Here is a 23,069-nt window from a genome sequence, read left to right as displayed (position 1 = left end):
TATGTATGTATATATGTGCGTATGTATGCATGTATATATGTATGTGTATTTATATATGTGTATATGAATGTATATGTGTGTGTGTGTGTGTGTGTGTGTGTGTATGTATATATATATCTATATATATCCCAAAACTCGCAGTTCCCAACTTTAGAAAGAGCCATTGGAGAACCAGTCATGTGGTAGCAGATTTATTTTGAGCAGCAGCCTGCACGCAGAAGCTCCTTCAGACAAGCTGAATGAAATAAAACCATGGATCACAGCCAAACGCGTTTCGAGAATCACTCTCTTCGTCAGTGGCTCACGTGGAATGGCGAAGGGAAAGCAGTTAACAGGCACCACTTATCTTTCACTCGCCCTGGTGGGCGTTGCCCTTGGGCCTCCTGGGAGATGTAGTCCGTGCCCAACATTAACCTCAGTGGGTCCGCTTTCACTCCGTCACAATGTCCTCACATTCTGGTGCATTGTTCAAAGGTCCCTGCACCGCTTTGATACTGCCTCTCCTGCTGACAGCAGACACATTACTGCATCAGTGCATGCTGTTACTCCAGCCGCTTGTGAGCAGCATCGGTGACGCTGCTGCGGCTCCGCTCCACCCGCGGAAGGCTCTTTGCTACGACCAGGGCAGGCCGTTACAAATCCCAAAACTCGCAGTTCCCAACTTTAGAAAGAGCCATTGGAGAACCAGTCATGTGGCAGCAGATTTATTTTGAGCAGCAGCCTGCACGCAGAAGCTCCTTCAGACAAGTTGAATAAAATAAAACCATGGATCACAGCCAAACGCGTTTCGAGAATCACTCTCTTCGTCAGTGGCTCACGTGGAATGGCGAAGGGAAAGCAGTTAACAGGCACCACTTATCTTTCACTCGCCCTGGTGGGCGTTGCCCTTGGGCCTCCTGGGAGATGTAGTCCGTGCCCAACATTAACCTCAGTGGGTCCGCTTTCACTCCGTCACAATATCCTCACATTCTGGTGCATTGTTCAAAGGTCCCTGCACCGCTTTGATACTGCCGCTCCTGCTGACAGCAGACACATTACTGCATCAGTGCATGCTGTTACTCCAGCCGCTTGTGAGCAGCATCGGTGACGCTGCTGCGGCTCATCTCCACCCGCGGAAGGCTCTTTGCTACGACCAGGGCAGGCCGTTACAAATCCCAAAACTCGCAGTTCCCAACTTTAGAAAGAGCCATTGGAGAACCAGTCATGTGGCAGCAGATTTATTTTGAGCAGCAGCCTGCACGCAGAAGCTCCTTCAGACAAGTTGAATGAAATAAAACCATGGATCACAGCCAAACGCGTTTCGAGAATCACTCTCTTCGTCAGTGGCTCACGTGGAATGGCGAAGAGAAAGCAGTTAACAGGCACCACTTATCTTTCACTCGCCCTGGTGGGCGTTGCCCTTGGGCCTCCTGGGAGATGTAGTCCGTGCCCAACATTAACCTCAGTGGGTCCGCTTTCACTCCGTCACAATGTCCTCACATTCTGGTGCATTGTTCAAAGGTCCCTGCACCGCTTTGATACTGCCGCTCCTGCTGACAGCAGACACATTACTGCATCAGTGCATGCTGTTACTCCAGCCGCTTGTGAGCAGCATCGGTGACGCTGCTGCGGCTCCGCTCCACCCGCGGAAGGCTCTTTGCTACGACTAGGGCAGGCCGTTACAAATCCCAAAACTCGCAGTTCCCAACTTTAGAAAGAGCCATTGGAGAACCAGTCATGTGGCAGCAGATTTATTTTGAGCAGCAGCCTGCATGCAGAAGCTCCTTCAGACAAGTTGAATGAAATAAAACCATGGATCACAGCCAAACGCGTTTCGAGAATCACTCTCTTCGTCAGTGGCTCACGTGGAATGGCGAAGAGAAAGCAGTTAACAGGCACCACTTATCTTTCACTCGCCCTGGTGGGCGTTGCCCTTGGGCCTCCTGGGATATGTAGTCCGTGCCCAACATTAACCTCAATGGGTCCGCTTTCACTCCGTCACAATGTCCTCACATTCTTCATTTGCAGGTGCGTGTGCAGGCGCTTACAGAGACTTTCATTCACACGCCGCTGAAGAAGGGAATGGTAATTCCTGAAACGCGTCCGGCGTTTCACTTTGACTGTGAGAGGTGTTGCTGAACTTACATGTGCTGGCAGATGTCGAATAAATGCTGAACCATATTCTCCCCGTGTGGTCTCCCTCAATTCGAGTACCTGCTGATTTTGGGATAAAAGCGGCTGGCTCCAGTCGCGAGGTGAGACCCCCAGCGAAACAGCGGGTCCTGTCCTGATGCCGAGAGGTATTAGGAGCCACAGGAACGTGGAAGTGAGTAGGCTTTGATGCAGGACAGCGCCTACTCGCTAGCTATCGACAGACACAAAGCGGGGCACAGGACGTCAGTTGGCCCTCCCATGCACGAAACTTGGGTAACAACTTTGGTAATTGTTTGCTGAGAGCGCACCCACATGGGAACATTTTCCACGCACTACGAGAACCAGAAGGCAGTGCATTTGGCCACGCCTGGGGACAGGCTTCATTTGCAGGTGCGTGTGCAGGCGCTTACAGAGACTTTCATTCACACGCCGCTGAAGAAGGGAATGGTAATTCCTGAAACGCGTCCGGCGTTTCACTTTGACTGAGAGGTGTTGCTGAACTTACCTGTGCTGGCAGATGTCGAATAAATGCTGAACCATATTCTCCCCGTGTGGTCTCCCTCAATTCGAGTACCTGCTGATTTTGGGATATATATATATATATATATATATATATATATATATCACTGTTCACTTCCTTTGAAAAACCGGGACACTCGGACTGCGGTGCATCCAGGGTCAAAGGCACCCTGTCCGTATTCCGTTTCACCACACGCTCAAAGCAGGCGTGGAATGCACTCGTAATCCAGTAGATATTCACCATTTAATCACACCATCCAGCAAAGTTCATAGATGTTCTTTATTTCAGCATGGTAAACAGTTCATGGAACCAAACCCCCAACGTGTTTCAGCGACAACTCGCCTTGGTCACGGGTGAGTATTGTTTGGAAAATAAACCATTAAATAAAGTTTTCAAACCTACTAGTGTCAACATAAAAAAAGGACAATGTGCACAAAGTAAACACAGCGGCCATCTTGGCATGGTAAACTCCTCATAGTGTGCCTGAATAACAGACATTAACAATCAAATGTCAAGTTCTTGTGTAAACGTGCTTGCATATTGCATGTTATCAACAGTAAATAACAACAGTATTCACAGTGTTTGCATTGTGCTTAATAATCACAGCAGCATGATTATATTGTATCCACATCTACTGTCCCAAGTGGGAAATTACGTAGCTGCCATGTACATAAAGTTTCAATAATGCAACACGAAGCACATGTATATAAATATTACGTTCTGGTGACAGTGCAGATATCAGGCTATGTGCGTCTGCACCCAAGTGGGAGAGGATCAGCACACAAATTCTTAAAGGAAATATTAAATCTGTCCACAGATTCTCAAACAAAGTCAAAATAAACCAATGTTGCAAGGACATATCCCTCAGTCCCAAGTGGGGAATTATAGGCATAACCCCTTGGGGTAATCAAATCTTCTGCCTGGTCTTTACTCCACAATTATGTGTCACCTATAAAGAAAACAAGAACGGCACATCAGGAATACTGAGCCATACCCAGACCTCCTACAGCATAGTATTATAAGTGTGAAACAAATTAAATATAAAGTGATTTAAAAACATTTGAATCATCGCTAGGAGTATGAGAGAACAAACAGCATCATATATAATAACCATCATTTTAGCAGAACACTATACAATTCATTCTCCCAAATACCATTTCAATTCTTCCTCAGAATTTAACCCTCCTGGGATACGTGTGTCTAGGTCAAGAATATATCTACTTTCCAGCTGACGCAGTCTGCGTATCCTGTCACCCCCCCTCCTCATGCTGGGGATTCTGTCAATCACAAAGAATTTCAATAAGTTACGATTGGCTTTATGTTTTTCTTCAAAGTGACGGGCGACTGGCGAGCTTTGGTCCCTGTTATCAATCGCCCTCATGTGCTCAAGAATGCGCTTTTTCGCAGGGAACATTGTGCTCCCTACATACATTTCATCTGTGAATTGAACTGTAATGATCTCAACCTCACTTTTGATGGGAAAATCAGCAACTGTATGATGGAGTTTCTAGATTTGAAGGTTGAGGTTGAGAGGCACAAACTTGTTACCAAATTATACCGCAAAGCTACGGCTGGTAACACTTTACTTCACGCCGACAGTAGCCACCCAAAATCACTCATACGCAGCATCCCATTTGGAGAGTTCCTCCGGGCTCGGAGGAACTGCAGCAGAGATGAAGATTTTGTAAGAGAAGGAGCAAACATGAAACAACGTTTCAGAGAACGTGGTTATAACCCACAGGTAATTGAGGCAGCTTTTGTGAAGGCTAGCAATATCAGCCATGAATCTTTATTGGTTCCCAATATCAATAAACCCGAAGAACAGGAGGTTGTAAGGTTTATCTCTACTTACCATGCCAATTCATGGCAGGTACAGAAGAGTTTAAAAAAACACTGGAATGTACTACTCACCGAGCAGACGCTAACTGAGGTCTTAGGCAGCAACCCTAGTATTACCTATCGGAAGGCTGATTCTCTTAAGGATAGGCTGAGTAAAAATGAGGTGAACATCATACCCAAGAAGACCAATGAGGTAAAGGGCTTTTTCACTTGTATGAAGTGTAAAGCCTGTAAGTTTAGCAGCAATGTTAAATCAGTTTACTATCCTATAGAAGACAGGGAGAAATTGATAACACAACATCTTAATTGCCTCTCCGATCATGTGATATATGTGTTGGTTTGCCCATGTGCCAAAAGGTATGTAGGGAGCACAATGTTCCCTGCGAAAAAGCGCATTCTTGAGCACATGAGGGCGATTGATAACAGGGACCAAAGCTCGCCAGTCGCCCGTCACTTTGAAGAAAAACATAAAGCCAATCGTAACTTATTGAAATTCTTTGTGATTGACAGAATCCCCAGCATGAGGAGGGGGGGTGACAGGATACGCAGACTGCGTCAGCTGGAAAGTAGATATATTCTTGACCTAGACACACGTATCCCAGGAGGGTTAAATTCTGAGGAAGAATTGAAATGGTATTTGGGAGAATGAATTGTATAGTGTTCTGCTAAAATGATGGTTATTATATATGATGCTGTTTGTTCTCTCATACTCCTAGCGATGATTCAAATGTTTTTAAATCACTTTATATTTAATTTGTTTCACACTTATAATACTATGCTGTAGGAGGTCTGGGTATGGCTCAGTATTCCTGATGTGCCGTTCTTGTTTTCTTTATAGGTGACACATAATTGTGGAGTAAAGACCAGGCAGAAGATTTGATTACCCCAAGGGGTTATGCCTATAATTCCCCACTTGGGACTGAGGGATATGTCCTTGCAACATTGGTTTATTTTGACTTTGTTTGAGAATCTGTGGACAGATTTAATATTTCCTTTAAGAATTTGTGTGCTGATCCTCTCCCACTTGGGTGCAGACGCACATAGCCTGATATCTGCACTGTCACCAGAACGTAATATTTATATACACGTGCTTCGTGTTGCATTATTGATACTTTATGTACATGGCAGCTACGTAATTTCCCACTTGGGACAGTAGATGTGGATACAATATAATCATGCTGCTGTGATTATTAAGCACAATGCAAACACTGTGAATACTGTTGTTATTTACTGTTGATAACATGCAATATGCAAGCACGTTTACACAAGAACTTGACATTTGATTGTTAATGTCTGTTATTCAGGCACACTATGAGGAGTTTACCATGCCAAGATGGCTGCTGTGTTTACTTTGTGCACATTGTCCTTTTTTTATGTTGACACTAGTAGGTTTGAAAACTTTATTTAATGGTTTATTTTCCAAACAATACTCACCCGTGACCAAGGCGAGTTGTCGCTGAAACGCGTTGGGGGTTTGGTTCCATGAACTGTTTACCATGCTGAAATAAATAACATCTATGAACTTTGCTGGATGGTGTGATTAAATGGTGAATATCTACTGGATTACGAGTGCATTCCACGCCTGCTTTGAGCGTGTGGTGAAACGGAATATATATATATATATATATATATATATATATATATATATATATATATATATATATATATATATATATATATATATATATATATATATATATATTCCAAAACTTTACAGCTGTAGACTTGGTGAAAGGTCTATACTCCTGCTGCTACTGTATGTTTTGCAGACATGAAAAGATTACCACGGGCTGTACTGGTGTTGGCAGAGTTCTTACGTTGTGTTACTATCATTTCTGTTGCACACCTTTACCGTTTGCATTTTACCCCAGTCTTACAGCAGAAGTCTAGATGGTGCTCTATAGTGCCATGCACTTTCCTGCAGAGCATATTAAAAGGGAATTTATTTGCTCCAGATTCAGTTAGTGGTCAAATCCCCAACCACGCCCCAAATTTGAAAGGTACATTGTTCAGCTGAAAAAGTTTAACCAGAAGTCTTTATTCCTTTGGCTGCTAATGCCAGAGCTCATGTTTATTGTGACCTGCGTCAACCTTTTCATTCTGTTAGATACTAAACTCTAGTAAGACAGCCACCATCCTTGTCACAATATCGCATATAAAAAAATGTTCGCCTGGTGACTACCAATGATCTAAACTAAGAATAAGAATTTCTCTTCCTCTCTTGAATGCTTGATATGTAGTAGGTTATTCCTTTCTGATAGCTTAACCGTATGATTGAATTCTGTACCTTCTTGTGCTGCAGCGAGGTGATCCAACACTGGAGACGGTAGTTAGTGTACAGACACATTACAAGAGCAGAGACAAAAACTGATGCAAGTACCCCTCTGTCAAAATATATTCTATGAAGACACACCCGACTGATGGTGGTGCTTTTCCCGATAATGACAGTAGAAATAAGGTATGCAAGCAATTAAGCAGAAGAATTATGATATTTATGTGCATCTCTATTATAGTGGATGAGTTAATATCATTGCTGCTGCACTTTAATGTGCACACACACCTAGCATTTGATGTAGCACCTATGATCAGGCATACCTAGTCTGATGGTTCTGTATGTTGCCGCCATGCGTGACCACAAATACAGATGTCCCATGCATTCCAAAGCTTTAAAGACCATTTTAGAAACTTCTTATGGATTTTGGTGGCGAAGATTATGCCTAATTGCTTCTCTGTTCAGTGTGGAATGATGTTACATCCAAAACTAAAGATAATCACTACATATGAGCTGCTGCATTCTGTGTTCTCATCTGGCCCAAGATGAGCATTGCCTACAGGCTATTTCCAAACATGTCAACAAGAAGTTGAGGCCAAATGATTAGAAATACCAGAGTTGATCAGAGTGGGCAAATACACCTGCACTTTCTGCTATAGAATAACTCTGTCCTAATCAGAAATGTGTTTTAAGAATAGTGGTGAAAAAAATCTAAGCTGTGAATCAATTGCTTTGTTTGGTTGTACAATACTAATAAGTGTGGTTGTACACCACTTAGAAGTGGAGCCTTACACTTTTCCCAGCACCATCATCTGTGAAATATTGAAGGGTCTTATGACAGCAGGTGCCTTCCTGCAAGTGCAAGACTTTAACCCTTTGCGTGCGTCGGATGGCCGGTGGCGTCCGATGTCACGCTGGACGTGTATTTAGGACGGCCAGGGGCCGTCCGAACCACGCCAGGCATAAATCACCTGCACAAACGGTGGAATTTGCGCCACGGTGAATAGGTTGATTGCAAAACTTCCTCTAAATTCTTTTAGGAGTTTTACAAAGCACTGTATCTGTCCATTTGGCAACTTCACTGTGCTTAACACAGCTGGACACTATATATAAAGGCAATAGGAAGCCCTTGTGTAAACTTTGACATTGGAGAAACCATTTCCGAAATTCTTTCTTTCCAACTTTTGTATTTTGTTGAGATCATTTAAGGCTGGTCTGAAAAGTTGAGGCTTTAGATGCTTCCTGAACCTCTTGTAATTGGTTTCTGTTCCTTTGCTAAGGGTATTTCTATTTGCAGGTTTATGCACACCCAGTAATCTTTTTGTGTTCCATCCTATTAAACTAGTGTTTGTTTATCTGGCAGGCAAACATTGGTCACGAGGTCTTGGGGCATAGTGAGGAACCAGTTACTGAAAATACACAGAGCACTGCACAGAACCTCACATGTTATCTTGGCATTGACTAGGATTCAGCAGAGTACTTTAAGGTCGGGTTAATTTGATCTTGCTTTCACAGAGGGAGGCACTGTCTGGCAGCCTCGTTCTGAATTCTTTGGAGCTTGACAATGAATTGTTTTTGAAAAACTAGAACACATAATATTGCAATAGATATGGTGTGCTAGTAGGAGGGCTTTAGTCATCTCAACTCTGTGGTTGATATGAGGAAGTGGGAGGGATTTTTAACAGAAGTGAGAACTGCATATTACAACCAATTGAAATAGGGTTGATTTAGGCAGCAAAAGCGATGTTGGCATCAAAATAATCTCTAACTTCTTAGGTTAGGAGAGTTGGCAGGTGGAATCTTAAAACGTGATCACCAACTAAACAGTAGTTAGTTGGACTTGGTGTCAGATGACTGATTTCAGTCATAGCACCGTTCATGCACAGGAAGCTTTCCTTCATACTGTGGAAAACGACTAAATAATGTTTTTGATTCTCTAGGCCATTTTTCAAGAGGAAGTGGATGTATGTGTTGTCAGCATACATTTGGAAGTTCACCCGGTATAGTAGAAAGATATGTACATAAATATTGAAAGGGAGGCATGAAAGGGATGATCCTGGATGACGTGCCCCAGAGTCCTTGCAGAACTTGTACATTAGTGAAAGTAGAGAAGACTCCTTATCAGTCCAAGCAAGGATGGAGTGCAGGTGAAAAGTCAGGGGGAAGGAATGTAGGAGAAAATGATCAGGTTTAACCAGCGGGAATGATGAAAATCCTGAGAGTAGTCTTTTAATTTGTATTGCTGAATTGAGAATGCTAGCTGTAAAGTAGGTTTTATGTGGTTAGGAATATGCAGCAATTGAAGTTACAATTTGACGTGATTATGCACTAGCCCACTAAACTTACTCCAGTTCACGATTAGCGTGTGTTTCCATACAGTGAGAAGAACTGGGTGGTTAGACAATGAATTGCACTTAAAATATTTTGTTGGAAGATAAGAAATTTAGACTCCAGTGTAAAAAATGCAACGCTTGTTCAAACTATCTTCAGGTAGTCTTTAGCTGCTGTATGCTGATCAGCCTGAGCTTTCGGCTGTTTTTGTGTGGCACTGTTTCTGAAAATTTAGCGCACGTTTGAATATTGTTTTGTCTCATAAGGGCTTGAATTAGTTGGAAGTGGGTAATACATTCAAAGTTGTTCCGAACAGGCCTCCTCCAACTATGATTTGCCTGGTGCCCTGTGGAATGCCTTCAGATTGCATTGGGATATCAATAACCATGTCCAAACTGATGGTTCCTTCATAAAGATGATGTGTTTCCATTTCCTGACTCTGCTGTTACCGGTATATGGCAACATAATGCATTTATTAATTTCCAGCAGAGTTCACTTTGATCAGGTGTTTTTAGGTGTGGTGTTGGCCAAAAGCATTAGATTCTAATAAAGTCTTATATATATATATATATATATGATATACTAACAGAGTTTCATTCAGCCCACTTCATCCATTGGTATGCTACTATGTCATTCACACACATTCCAGTTTACAGCAGTGGCAGACTTTTGGCTAACTTCACTCTTCTTCACAAAAAGTACATTTCTACACAAAATATTTCTCTTAAGTGAAAGGCAATGAAATCGTAGTGTGGGCTTTGAGACCAACAAAATATTTTTGCCCCCGCCAGCATCCCCAAAAGTAAAGGTTTAAAACTATGACAAAACAAAATCAGCATTGACAAAGCCAAAAGACTGGTGCCCAATGCCAGAGCTCTTGACTTTACCAATGCTTCTTTCAAGATATGGCGTGCACTTCCTAGAATATTACAGTTAGTTGTGCTGGAAGTATATAATCAGGACTTGATAATTGATTGTCAAGTCTAAATGCTGTCTTAATTTCTCACTAGGCTGATCAGCAGTTAGTAAAGAAAGGAAAAGGAAAACTTGGGGATATGTTGGAAAAGGCAGCGGAAATCCTAATGAGTTGCTTCAGAGTCTGTGCCAGTGACACGTGAGTCATTTCTGTTTTTTCCTGTATTTTATTGTTTGCAAAACCACAGTTTATTTATAATCATTGTGAGACTTTTTGATGGGTAAACCCGTACACTTCCTTCTATACATTAGAACTAAAACTGATACTGTGCCTGTCTGAGAAATAAACACTATTTAAAAATGTTCACATATTCAAAAAGGTGCAACTGCAAAATGTATAAAATGTTCATGGAATTGATCCCATTGCAAGTTTGCCGATAATCCATTTCGTCCCGGTCTTGTTGTGGGAAAATAACTAAAATATGTATTAAAAAAACAGGATACTAGGGCAGGTAATAATAAACATTTAGTAAAAACTCAGATAATATGAATAGTTTAAAAATAAGAAAATGTGTTGAAGTGCGAGTTCAACAGGAAATAGATGTACTAGAGATCACTTAGGGCCAGATGTAGGTCGCCAATTACCAGTCGGTAACGGCCGATTTCGGCCGTTACCGACTTGTAATTGGTTTTTGAGATGTAGGGGGCCCGAATTTTACCGAATCTGTAAATTTACCGATTCGGTAAATTTACAGATTCGGTAAAATACCGACTCGGAATATTTACTGAATCGGTAAATTTACAGATTCAGTAAAATACCGACTCAGAATATTTACCGAATCGGTATTTCCAGATGTAGATGGCACAGTTTGCTGTGCCACAAACCCTTAGCAATTCTTATTTTACCACCCAATCCTATTGGGTGGTAAAATACCGAATTCCAGTGTACATGCACATCTGTGCATGTACACCTATGCCATGTGACACACAGACATGCCCTTAGGGCATGTATGTGTGCCACATGGCACACAAGCCTGCAATTGGGGTGCTACAGGGTGTCAAAGTGACACCCCGTTCCCCCTGCCAGGATTCGGTTTTTACCGAAACGGTAAATACCGATTCGGTATTTCCCATTGATTCCTATGGCCTTCAAGGCCCATAGGAATCAATAGGAAATACCGGCCCATAGGAATCAATGGGAAATACCGATTTGGTATTTACCGATTCGGTAAATACCGAATCTTACAGAATCGGTAATTGAAAAATAAAAATTACCTAAATCTGCCTACTTCCAATTTACCTACTCTTAAATACCGAATTGGTATGATTCGGTATTTAAGAGTAGGTAAATCGGAATTACCTACATCTGGCCCATAGTCTTCTGTGCTTTGCAAGGCATTCCTAAAAAAAGGAAAACAGGAGACAGAAAAGCTCTTTGTAAAACGATAACAGTAATGGATGTTTATGAATCTATTATCAAATGTAAAGTACCAAGGAGCAAACCCAGGGTCCGCTCCAAAATAAAATTACTTACAAAGATGATACCTAGAAAGCTGAAGATTTAAAAAAATTACATATTTATTTCTATATTTACGTTGTTTGTGAAGTCAACATTTGCCTTCGTTCATTTTCAGGATTTGGTATGAAGTTATTGAGTGATTGTCTCACCACGCAAACATTTGGTGCATATTTTTTTGAAGTAGTGTCAGGTATTTTGGATGTTTCAAACTTCTACTCGCAATGACCGAGACATTACTTTGAACTGCCATATTTGCCTTTCTTTTTCTAGTTTGCATTTCTTCTCTATCACTAATTAGAAGCCCTCCAAATGCTTTTCTAATCTGATATATTTCGTGCATAAGAAAAGAGACCTTTGTCTTGCTTAAGTAGCCTTTCAGAGTCACCTGTCATGCTGGGGGCGTGTTATGAAAGCATTAATGTATTTTACCATTTACTTATCCAGCCACATCACCTGGTAGAGTGTCTCCAATATATTTTCTTTCACACGCTCAATCGGTTGTGCCTGAATACTTTTTTGTTTTTCTTAATCTTGATCTCGTTATTTTTTTTGTTATGAACAGTAGTGTTTTATTTTTTCCTTATCGATTTGGTCTGAGAAATATCATGGAATGAGGCTATTATTGTACTTCTTATCAGTGGATATTGCTTTTTAATTTGCGATCTGCTAGCCAATTTAGCAAGGTGGCTACGGGGGAATGGATGGAAAATGAGAGCCTGCTAATTGGAAGGTTAGTTTGTTCTTTAATTACCAAACAACCTGGTAATTCTAATAAATTCTGTTCCATTAAAACAACGTAAAGGTGACCACCTGCAAGAGCATTCAAATCTGCATATTTCCTGTTGGCTCTGCCTCTGACCAGGTAGTGAACTTCCATTCTGTGTCACTCTATCCTATTTATATGGCCAAAAACTGACTGTGCTACCAATTTCCTTTGTGACCATAGCTTTTACTACAGCTGTTTTAATTAGTACTGCAGATAGTTGTACCAGCTGTTCTGTCTCAGTCTTGATATCAAAGTTTTTCTGAAGGATACTTATAACCCTAGATTCCCGACTTTTTGAATAATCCATGGGTGTCATACTGTATCTGAAAAGTGTCAGAGCCCGTCTCCGGTGCGCTGGTAGGATCATGTGGATCTGCACCAATGTCGCTCCACTTTAGAATTGACAGGCGGAGCTTCGTATAAGTGTCCCACCTGCACGCTGATAGCAGTTCCTTTCTTTCCGTGCCTTCCGACGTGTATCAGGAGCCTCTCCCAGGCCTTGACCATACATTTCGTCAACTAATTATCCGGTGAGCAAGAAAAATGTCACACCCTAAACCACCGGGTTTAACTGTACAGGAACTGTCACAAATAAATGTTTGTGATGGACCTGCACAAAGTCCGTTTATGATGCCTCTGCAGCCATGACTCCAAGGAATGTGGAAACTGCTCCCAGAGGAACTTGAAAGCTGTACGGAAACACAAAGCCAAACTCTATCTCGCCAAACATAACAATTCCAAAGGATGGTCATGTTCCTGGTTCTGAAGTTCCTTGTTTGGGTAATTCAAAGAAGAAACATTAGTAATCAAAACTGAAAACAACTCTCACCCACTACTCGCAAACTCCAGAGAGGTTATGAGGACATCAACGGCCCTCTTTGTTGCAGTCCCGATTTCCATCTGAGCCATTTCCATCTCTGGTCCCGATGCTCTGACTTTTCATGTCTGTTGGCAACGAGCCAGCTAGGAGATGCCTTCAGAGAGGCTATGCTATAGCACTTTACGGGTTCTCCGTGGTGCACTTTCAGGTGCCAAGAAATCACATGGGCTTCCAGTCGGACTTACACCTGCACTATCTTTACCCCGTGTATCCACTCCGGCTCTAACACTGACTTTGGTGCCTGCTCGCATCGACGCCAGATGACCGTATACAGCCTACAGTGCTATCTAACTCCGAACTAGTGACCGAAGTTGCACCAGGCGCCGACCGGCTTGCAACATCTTGTAATCTCGCTGACTCTAATTCTTTGCCCTTACTGCATGGTAGGACTCAGACTCTCTACATCATTTTATTGCGCCCGAGGTTCCTTCTACAGAGTAAGGCACCTCTTTCCCTGGCAGCTGAAGTATTAGACCTTCAATTTCCAACCATGAAGTGAAAGCCACTGTATTGACCAAAGCCTTGCAAACTTCTCAGGGCCCCATTGAACTACTGTTAACCATTCAACGAAGTACTTACTGATACCGGTTTGGACACCTAGACAAAGCCCTATTCAGAGTCGCCCATTAAATGACTGGTTGCCCATCACCATTGCCCTGTGCCTGGTTTACCCTACCATCCTAACTCAACATCCCACTCTGGAGAGTCTGTTGGTTCAAACATCCGCCATCCGGGTCAAACGGAATGCTTTTTCTACCACTCCTCCCGAATGCGAGTCCAAACAAATAGAGATTTTTAGGAAAATAATTTTCTCCTCCTTGAGCCTTGCTGTAAGATTGGTTAATTCCAGCTGCCCCCTTGGCCGTTATCCCCATTCCTTTTCCTTTGGGATGTGATCTTACTGGCTGTTCCAGATGACTTTCAACTGTCTCTCACACAGACTGTTCAGGATTATCACAATGCGGCAAAGATAGTAGTATGCTCAGAACTGGACACTAGTGCTTGCTTATGGCGTGAAGTAGGCACCATTGTGGCTCTCCACCTCATGTCTGGATGAGGTACACTGTTTTTTCCAGGGACGTCCAGGCTTCTTTAGTGGACATGCCCATTGGCAGATCTAACCTTTTTCGATGCATAGCTGACTCGCGTTTGGAGCACTTGAAAGAGAGCCGAGTTAAGGCACCTTCCTTGGGGCTGTCTGTTTCTACAAAGCAATCCCATGACCAGTTTCGCCCTTTTAATGACTAAGGCAGAGGGTTCCCGTCCTTCCAAACCTCCTTTAGCACACTAGGCTTTTAAGACTTTCATGGCAGAGGTTGCAGCTCACAGAGACCAGGAGGACAGCAGGGACTGCCTGCGGCTCAGTCCTCCATCCTTGCTGTGACCGCTACCATTCAACCACATTAGTGTGTCTTTGCCGGCACACAGCCACCACGTTGGGCGGAGGCAGTATCCGATATTTCTTCCAGGAGGGGCAGTACATTATGATGGACAAGTTGGTCCTTCAAAATATCCTCCTGGGCTTGGCTCTTACTTTCCTTTCTACCCCACCTCGCCTTCCACTTCCTTCAGGGTGGCTGACAAAGGACCATCTGTCTGTCCTCTGAAAGGAAGTCCAGGCACTTTTGTGCAAAGAAGACCACATAGAAGGATACAGTCTCAGAAGTAGGAACTGTATGCTACTCCTGCTACTTCTTTGTGCCGATGAAAGCAAGAGGCCTTGTCATGTTTTGGATCTTAACCCTCTCAACACCTTCATGCAGAAGTATTAAATGAAGATGCTCACGCTAGCCCAGGTCCTGTCTTCCCAGGAGACAAGATGGTTGTGTTGGCCCTGTAGGATGCCTATTTTCACATCCCCGTCCAGCAGCTGTGGTTCTTGTTGGGCCAGGTGCATTTTCAGGTTGCACTTTTCTCCTTATGCCTCACCAATGTCTGTTTGCTGTTCACAAAAGTGATTGTGGTTGTTAGAGCACATCTACAGAGGTTGGGGTACCAGTCTTCCCCTACCTCAACTGTTGAAGGCATGCCCAGCTCTGGTTGTTAACCACCACCAGACACAGGCGTACCCCCTAGCTTTGTTGGGATTTACTAGAAATGAACAGAAGTCATACCTTAATCCTTTGCATACTCTTCTTTCATCTTAGCCGTTCAAGATATGGTGTAATTCCTTGTCTTTTTCCCGTAACAGAGAGCACATGCCATTCTGGGTAAGATTCCGATGTTTCAGCCTCTGCCCTGGATCTCAGTGCGGATGACTTTGAAGGTGCTAGGATTGTCGGCATCCTACTGGTGTGGCAGGCCAGATGGCACAAGCGGGCTCTGCAGTGGTACCTTAAACTCCAGTGGGGATAATATTAGGGAAATCTGTCAGTTTGCATCCTGATTACAGAGGAGATTGCAAAAGATCTGCTTGGTGGCTACTAACCACATTTAGATTTATGGTAAGTCCCTCTCCTTGCCCCCCTCCCCCCCCCCCCCCCCCCATTCAGAGCTGACCGTGGTCATGGTGCATCACTGCTGGGTTGGGGAGGCCATCTCGGAGAGGTGAAGATCAGAGGGCACTGGTCACCGGCAGAAACTTGACAGCTTCTCAACTTGTTGGAGTTGACGATGAATCATGTGGCACTGAAGGCTTTCCTGCCCGTCATCAAAGGAAAGCTGGTGCAGGTGCTCATGAGCAGCATCACCACAATGTGGTACTGCAACAAGTAAGGTGGAATGAGGTCCTGGATGGACCCTGTGCCGAAAGGCCTTACACCTCTGGAAGTGGCTAGACTGCCAAGGGATTACTTTAGTGGTGAATGACTGGTTGGGATATTTTAATGCCAGGGTAGGCGAACTCGGCCCCAGGTGCCTACCAGATCTCAAAGGATTGCATCCAGAGGTGTCACAGGCAATTTTCCAGCAATGGAGTCACAAAGACCACCCTCTAAAGAATGGAGAACACAACACATCTTAGTTTCATCATCCACAAAAACAACTAATCCAAAACACTCCTGCTCTACTACTCCTCCTTCTTCACCCCAGAGAATGCATGACACTTGTCCTGCAAGCACTCCAGTGTTCAAGGCACTGTGCATTGTCCACCGAACCTCCCAAAGAAAATAGACCTCTATACCTACAAATTAAATTAAAGCAGTGCAAACAAAACAGTACTCTGTACTCCAGGCTAGGAAAAAATGAATCTTTCTACTGTTAATATAACGCTCAACGGTCATAGAGGTGCTTGTAGTTCAAATAGGCTGCACATTAACGCTCTTAAACTACTTTGCCCTCATCCTCTCACATAAGACCGAACCACTACAGGTGAAGTCTGTTGTCTATTTCCCAGTACTGTACCAGTACACAGTAACAAACACCCCATCATTATTGGAACAGGCATGTAATAACTAAAGATATCTACCACTAACGCTTGGCCACTTGAGGACTGTTATTTATTCCACCACTGCAGGTCCCAATTAACTACATTCTACGATTGCTTCTTGACATCTCACCATGGCATCTGTATAAGAGATGAATATAACAAAGTGCATCCCAGCTAATATTTTGACCATGTCCCCCTCCATCTTCTTACTTCTCAGGGCCATAAACTTGATCAACATTTTCAGAATGAAAAACCCTGTGCGGCAAGAAGCTTAGTGGACTGTGATCATATGATTAATGGATCTTCAGAGTTGATCAAATCTGCCAGCTTACGGAAACTCATGTTCGAGGCATATGAGCTGTAGATCGTATACTTGTGTATAGATTCTCATCTGGTGTTGGGCTGGGATGTTTGCACTTTGTTTTTATCTTGGAAGAAGTCTTTGTAGTCGCGAGGTAGGTGACTCCTCCTTAGGACGATCATGCGCGTGGGCATCGACTCCATTTCCATGTTGGTTTTTTTCCGCCATCGGGTTTGGATGTGTATTGCTGCGCTCCGGTATCATCTTCGAACCTTTTCGACACGCAATCATTCCCCCTCAACGGTGTTGTTTTGATCACGTTTCCCCTTCGACGCGCATCATTGAAATCCAACAACTTCGATCGGGAGCTTCGACGCGGCCCGCAACGACCACGCCAGCAGTCTATGGAACGGACTCCATTTAAAAAATGCCCCGGGAGTGGTGCTAAATTTCAACACATATATACAAGGTCTGTAGTCTGTGCCTATCACTGGAGCACGAAGAAAGTAGCTACAAGGCCTGTCGATCATTCCGATCAAAGAAAACGATTCATGAGCCGGGCTCGACGTCACAAGATGAGACACGGCACTAGCCCGGTGGCGAACATCTTCGGAGAAGAGTGTGACTCCCATCAGCACAGCGCCGAACAAGAGGAAGAAATCTCTGTGTCTGAAGCCAACAACTCCAACATGAAGGAGACTCGCACATCACTCCAGATCAACGAACTGTGAATAACAAACCCCAGGTCATCGAAAAACCCACAACGGCTCCGGTATTTCCTTCGCCCTCGGGCCTAGGGAAACACCAAAAACATGGTTCAGATGCCCTGCCCTCCGGCCCGGCTATGAAACCGAAAGACAATGCCTCCGGCTTGGGATCAAGCCGTCCCCACGGTACTGAAACACCATCTCCGGCACCAAAAACCAAATCCAAGCATGGGCCCGATGCTTCGGTACCGGCACCAAAGTCTTCTTCGGCAGCGAAAGACTCCGACCCGAAATCTCACAAACCCAAAATTTCGGATCCGGCAATACTAAGCCCAAATCTTCGGAGCTGAAACCAAAAGACAAACCTTCGGAACTGAAAGTAACAAAAGACAAGTCTTTATACATAAACAACATGCACAAAAGGATTCGGAACCGAAAAAACAAACCACTCCTCCTTAAGGCTTCAGAGACTATCCATAAAATACCCTCTGAAAGAACTAAAGAAAAGGACATACCAGCTAAAGAACTTCGTTTACAAGAGCCAATGGATCCCAAGCAGAAGAAACTGCATATTGATCCAACAACTGGACATCTTGTAGCAACCCTTCTGTGACGGGGCGGGTCGTTCCTCTGAGGACAAGACAAAATACGAGACTGGTGGTCAGCTGTCCCCTTGTCAACCGCTTGTGTCCCCTCTCAGCAGCATGACTCTCCTTACCTCCATGAAGAATGGCAACCCAAGGAAAGCGAACACCTTTGGGAATACGAGGAGGAAAAGAGTCAGGGCGCCTTTAATTATGCTTTCCAACGCGACGAGACTCCTCCCCTCCTAAACGTCAGAGTCAGCTGCATCAAAAGCGGGACGAACCGGGAACAAGACGGATGGCGTTTCCCCAGAGGACGAAGGCGTTGGGGAGCGGAGAAGGAGTGAGCAGTCGAGGAACCTTGAGAAAGAAGCGGAAGAAGAGGACGAGACAAGCCCAGGCGTTTTCATCAAGCCAGGAGGCCAACGTCTCCACGAGCCGCCCCGCTCCCGCGGGAGGAGCGTGGCTATCACAGGTACGGGGCAAGGTAGCGGGTTGGGTGGGACGGCGTGTCCAACCTGCCGACTAGGAGCCTGCCTGTAAATACTTGTATATAAGAGTGTACTGTCTGCTGAATTCCCTTCCCCACACGAGCACTTGAGCACTATCGTAGTACTGTATAAACACCCGTGCACTGGTTTCCCTCACTCCTGGCCCCGCATATACAAATACCGGACGTCCCAGTAACTCCTCTTTCTTTTCTTAGTTTTTTTTGGTTACCGCTCTACACGGAGGATCCAACCTATCTGGCTTATCCACTCTGGAGCCCTTCGAAAAGCAGCTGGGCCTCCCCGATTGTGATGGTGCCAAAGCCCGATGGATCCAAGCGATTCTGCATGGACTTCAGAGCTCTTAATGCCATCTCTACCTTCGACGCGTACCCTATACCACGGGTTGATGAATTGGTTCAGAAACTTGGGGATGCCGTTTATATTACCACCCTGGACCTCACAAAAGGGTATTGGCAGGTGCCCCTCCGTGAAGAAGATCGAAAGAAGACCGCCTTCATCACTGATCTCCCGCAAAAGACGTCAAACCCCGAGAGATCCAAGCTCCCTCTCAGGCAGCATGAGACGCCTTTGAAGGCCTGAAACAGACCATAACCACCGCCCCAATCTTAGAATCACCCGATTTTACTAAGACCTTCATCCTTGCTACTGACGCTTCGGCCGTAGGGATTGGGGCTGTATTGTCACAGGTGGGAGAAGATGGGTTAGAGCATCCTATCCTATATGCTAGCCGTAAGCTATTTCCCAGAGAGTGCAAATATTCCACGGTGGAGCGGGAATGCCTAGCGATAAAGTGGGCCATTGACAAACTGCAGTACTATCTAGAGGGGAGGCCATTCATCCTTCAGACCAATCATGCCCCATTGAGATGGATGTACCAAAATCAAAGCCACAACCTAAGGGTACTCAGGTGGTTCCTGTCCCTCCAGCCTTACTCCTTTACTGTGCTCCATAAAAAAGGTACTGAGAACGGGAATGCAGATTTTCTTTCAAGGGTCTTTCCTCTCCCTGATCGGGAGACTCCAGGGGGGGAGGTGTGTGACGGGGCGGTTCGTTCCTCTGAGGGACAAGACAAAATACGAGACTGGTGGTCAGCTGTCCCCTTGTCACCCACTTGTGTCCCCTCTCAACAGCATGACTCTCTTTACCTCCACGAAGAATGGCAACCCACGGAAAGCGAACACCTTTGGGAATACGAGGAGGAAAAGGTCAGGGCGCCTTTAATTATGCTTTTCAACGCGACGAGACTCCTCCCCTCCTAAACGTCATAGCTGCATCAAAAGAGGGACGAACTCGGAACAAGACGGACAGCGTTTCCCCGGAGGACAAAGGCGTTGGTGAGCGGAGAAGGAGTGAGCAGTCGAGGAACCTTGAGAAAGAAGCGGAAGAAGAGGACGAGACGAGCCCAGACGTTTTCATCAAGCCAGGAGGCCAACATCTCCACGAGCCGCCCCGCCACGCTCCCGCGGGAGGAGCGTGGCTATTACAGGTACGGGGCAAGGTAGCGGGTTGGGTGGAACGGCGTGTCCAGCCTGCCGACTAGGAGCCTGCCTGTAAATACTTGTATATAAGAGTGTACAGTCTGCTGAATTCCCTTCCCCACACGAGCACTTGAGCACTATCGTAGTACTGTACAAACACCCGTGCACTGGTTTCCCTCACTCCTGGCCCGCATATACAAATACCGGACGTCCCAGTATTCCCCTTTCTTTTCTTTGTTTTTTTTGGTTACCGCTCTACACGGAGGATCCGACCTATCTGGCTTATCCACTCTGGAGCCCATCAAGAACTTCAAAACGGAACCTGCCGAGTTTGCAAGAGAAAGACTGACGAGCAGAAGGAGGAAAGCTTACATAAAAATAAAGCCTTCATTGAAATCCTTACTCAAGGTCTCTGACTCCGTTACTCCCACCCCAGCTCCCCCATTACACCGTCCTAAGAAACGGAAACAGGACATCTCAGAGGAATACAGTATACCTCTCCAAAACAAGCATTTACAATGCAACGGTCTCGCCTTTGCAAAAGTTAGAGCTATTGGCATTGTAAATGACAAACTTTTTATTCATGTGTTGTTTTGAAAACAGATAAATAAATGGCATTGTCATTTACAGTGCCAATAGCTTATTCTCTCACACTTGTATGTACTTAGGGGGCCTGCCTCACATGTGTCTTTGGTCAAGCGATTTACTTTTCCTTCCTTATTGTGTATTTGACTAATTTCCCTCACTATAGCAGTTTGCACGATTCAAATTAGTTGATGCTGTCATTACCATACTTCTGATTACAACTACCGCACGTTGCTTCTAACAAAAAACTATAGAATCTACTGAGAACTATAAAATCTAATATAGGAAAGGCTGGTTAAATGAAAGGCAGATGAAGAAATGTTGAGCCCCGTTTTAAGGTAATCTTTGTACTCCGATTTGCAATCTAGCTAGTACACCACTCAGATTCGTAGCGGGCATTTACACACTTCAAACATTGTTATTTTATAAACTCTCAGATTATACATTATGAACTCGAGTACCAGTCATGGGTTACAACAATTACTTCTACTCAGTGCAGTTACAAAAATAATCTGCTGGCCTATTGAACGAGATAGAGAGGGGGCTAAAGAAACAAGGGCAGAGGGAGAGAGACACCCCTGGAGATCAGAAGAGGGGCGAGAGAGAGGGGAAGATGGATACTTGGGCAGAGAGAGACACACACAAGGATTAGAAGGGGAGCGAACGAGAGAGAGAAGGAAACAAGGGCAGAGAGAGAAACGCATGGAGGTCAGAAGGAGAGAGCGAGACAGGGGAGGTGGAAACAAGGGCAGAGAGAGACACACAGGGAAGTACCTATGCAAGGAAATGGGCAGTAGCCCAGGCACCTGCATTGTATAAATATCATGTAGGATGGGATGAGGATTCACCTCCTCACAAAATCCAACTAAAAAGTGAACCAACTGCCCAACGGCAGTATCCCATAAAGCAAGAAGCTAAAAAACAGGTCAGGGAGATCTTAGATCAACTTGAGTACCAGGGGGTGATTGAAACATGCACCTCTCAAATGAACAATCCTTTGTTTCCTGTCTCCAAGCCAGACAATTCATATCGTCTAGTTTTGGACTACAGACATCTTAATACATGTTGCAAATCTTTTGCAGTACAGAACTCGCATAGTGCAGCCCTAATGAATAACATAGTTAGGAAAAAATATAAAACGACATTAGACATATCTAATGGCTTCTTTTGTCAAAACATTGCACCAGAAAGCAGATATTTGACCGCTTTCTCTGCATTTGGGTCGCAGAAAAAATTCTGTCGACTCCCACAGGGGTTCAAGAACAGCCCAGGACTATTCTCAGCTAGGGTAACAGAGTTACTACAAATCTATGATGATGAAGCATTATCTTACGTAGATGATATTTATCTCACAGACGACGACTTGGATACTCATTTGAAAAGAGTGAACACCATTATACTTGGGTTCGCAGCAGAGGGTTACAAATTCAACTTTAAAAAGTCCCGAATTGCCCATCTGACAGTACTGTTTTTAGGGTACGAATTATCAAGTGAAGGGAAAAGCCTAGCGGACAACTTCTTAGAGAAGTGCGCTGTACTCCAAGCTCCAAAAACGCTGAAGAATTTACAATCCATTCTAGGTTTTCTGAATTTCGGAAGAACTTACATCCTAAATTACGCAGAGAGGGTTAAACCTCTCTACGAACTAATTAAACCTGATTTTAAACAAATCAATTGGACTCAAAAACACACAGAAATTTTGAGATCACTGCAAACAGACATGTTAGCAAAAACAAAATTAGATACACGTGACAACACGATCGATCTTGTAATCCGAGTCATCCCAGGAAGATGCGGATTCACGTACCTAACCTCTATTGAGGGAGAAAAGGTACCAATTTCAATTAAATCTCACTTGTTCACACAAGCAGAAAAAACATTCAGTCACACAGAAAGAACTGTGAACGCAGTGCAAATCGCATTATCAAATGAACGAGAACTAGCACATGGCAAACGGATTAATATCCTTACAGCGGAATCCACCTTCGAAGCGCTATTCAGCCCAGTAAACCTGCCTACAGTGTCACTGGATCCGAAATGGATACAGTGTATAGATTCTCTAGGAGCGGAAGACGTGAAATACTATTTCGCCCCGCAATACGAAGAACTGAATGATTTAGAATATGAAGAAGAATATCCTCTGCCAATCGAAATTCTGCCTCTCCCACAATACGCCTGTATAATCTATACAGATAGCTTTGTACAGCATTTCAACGTAGAGAGAAAATTCTACGATGCAGCATGTGCGATTATTAAATGTCGTTGGCTGTGCGGTAAAATTACACCGAAAGTAACAAAAACTGAATCTGTAAGAAACTGTTCGGTTCAGAGAACTGAAATCAGATCTTTAAAGATGGCGC

General features: G+C 44.2%; 1 protein-coding gene across 3 annotated transcripts in view; it reads left to right on the top strand.

The window, feature by feature from the left end:
• Positions 1-23,069, top strand: part of PCID2 (PCI domain containing 2) — a 321,918-nt gene that overhangs the window by 141,059 nt on the left and 157,790 nt on the right. For all 3 annotated transcript variants that reach the window (XM_086934305.1, XM_086934306.1, XM_086934304.1), the window contains exon 8: positions 10,106-10,209. In XM_086934305.1, the coding sequence (XP_086790431.1) occupies positions 10,106-10,209 (104 nt within the window). The remainder of the gene's footprint in view (positions 1-10,105; positions 10,210-23,069) is intronic.

This window comes from Lissotriton vulgaris, chromosome 8 (genome assembly GCF_964263255.1).
Source record: "Lissotriton vulgaris chromosome 8, aLisVul1.2, whole genome shotgun sequence".
NCBI lineage: Eukaryota > Metazoa > Chordata > Amphibia > Caudata > Salamandridae > Lissotriton > Lissotriton vulgaris.
This window is presented reverse-complemented; position numbering and strand designations above follow the sequence as displayed.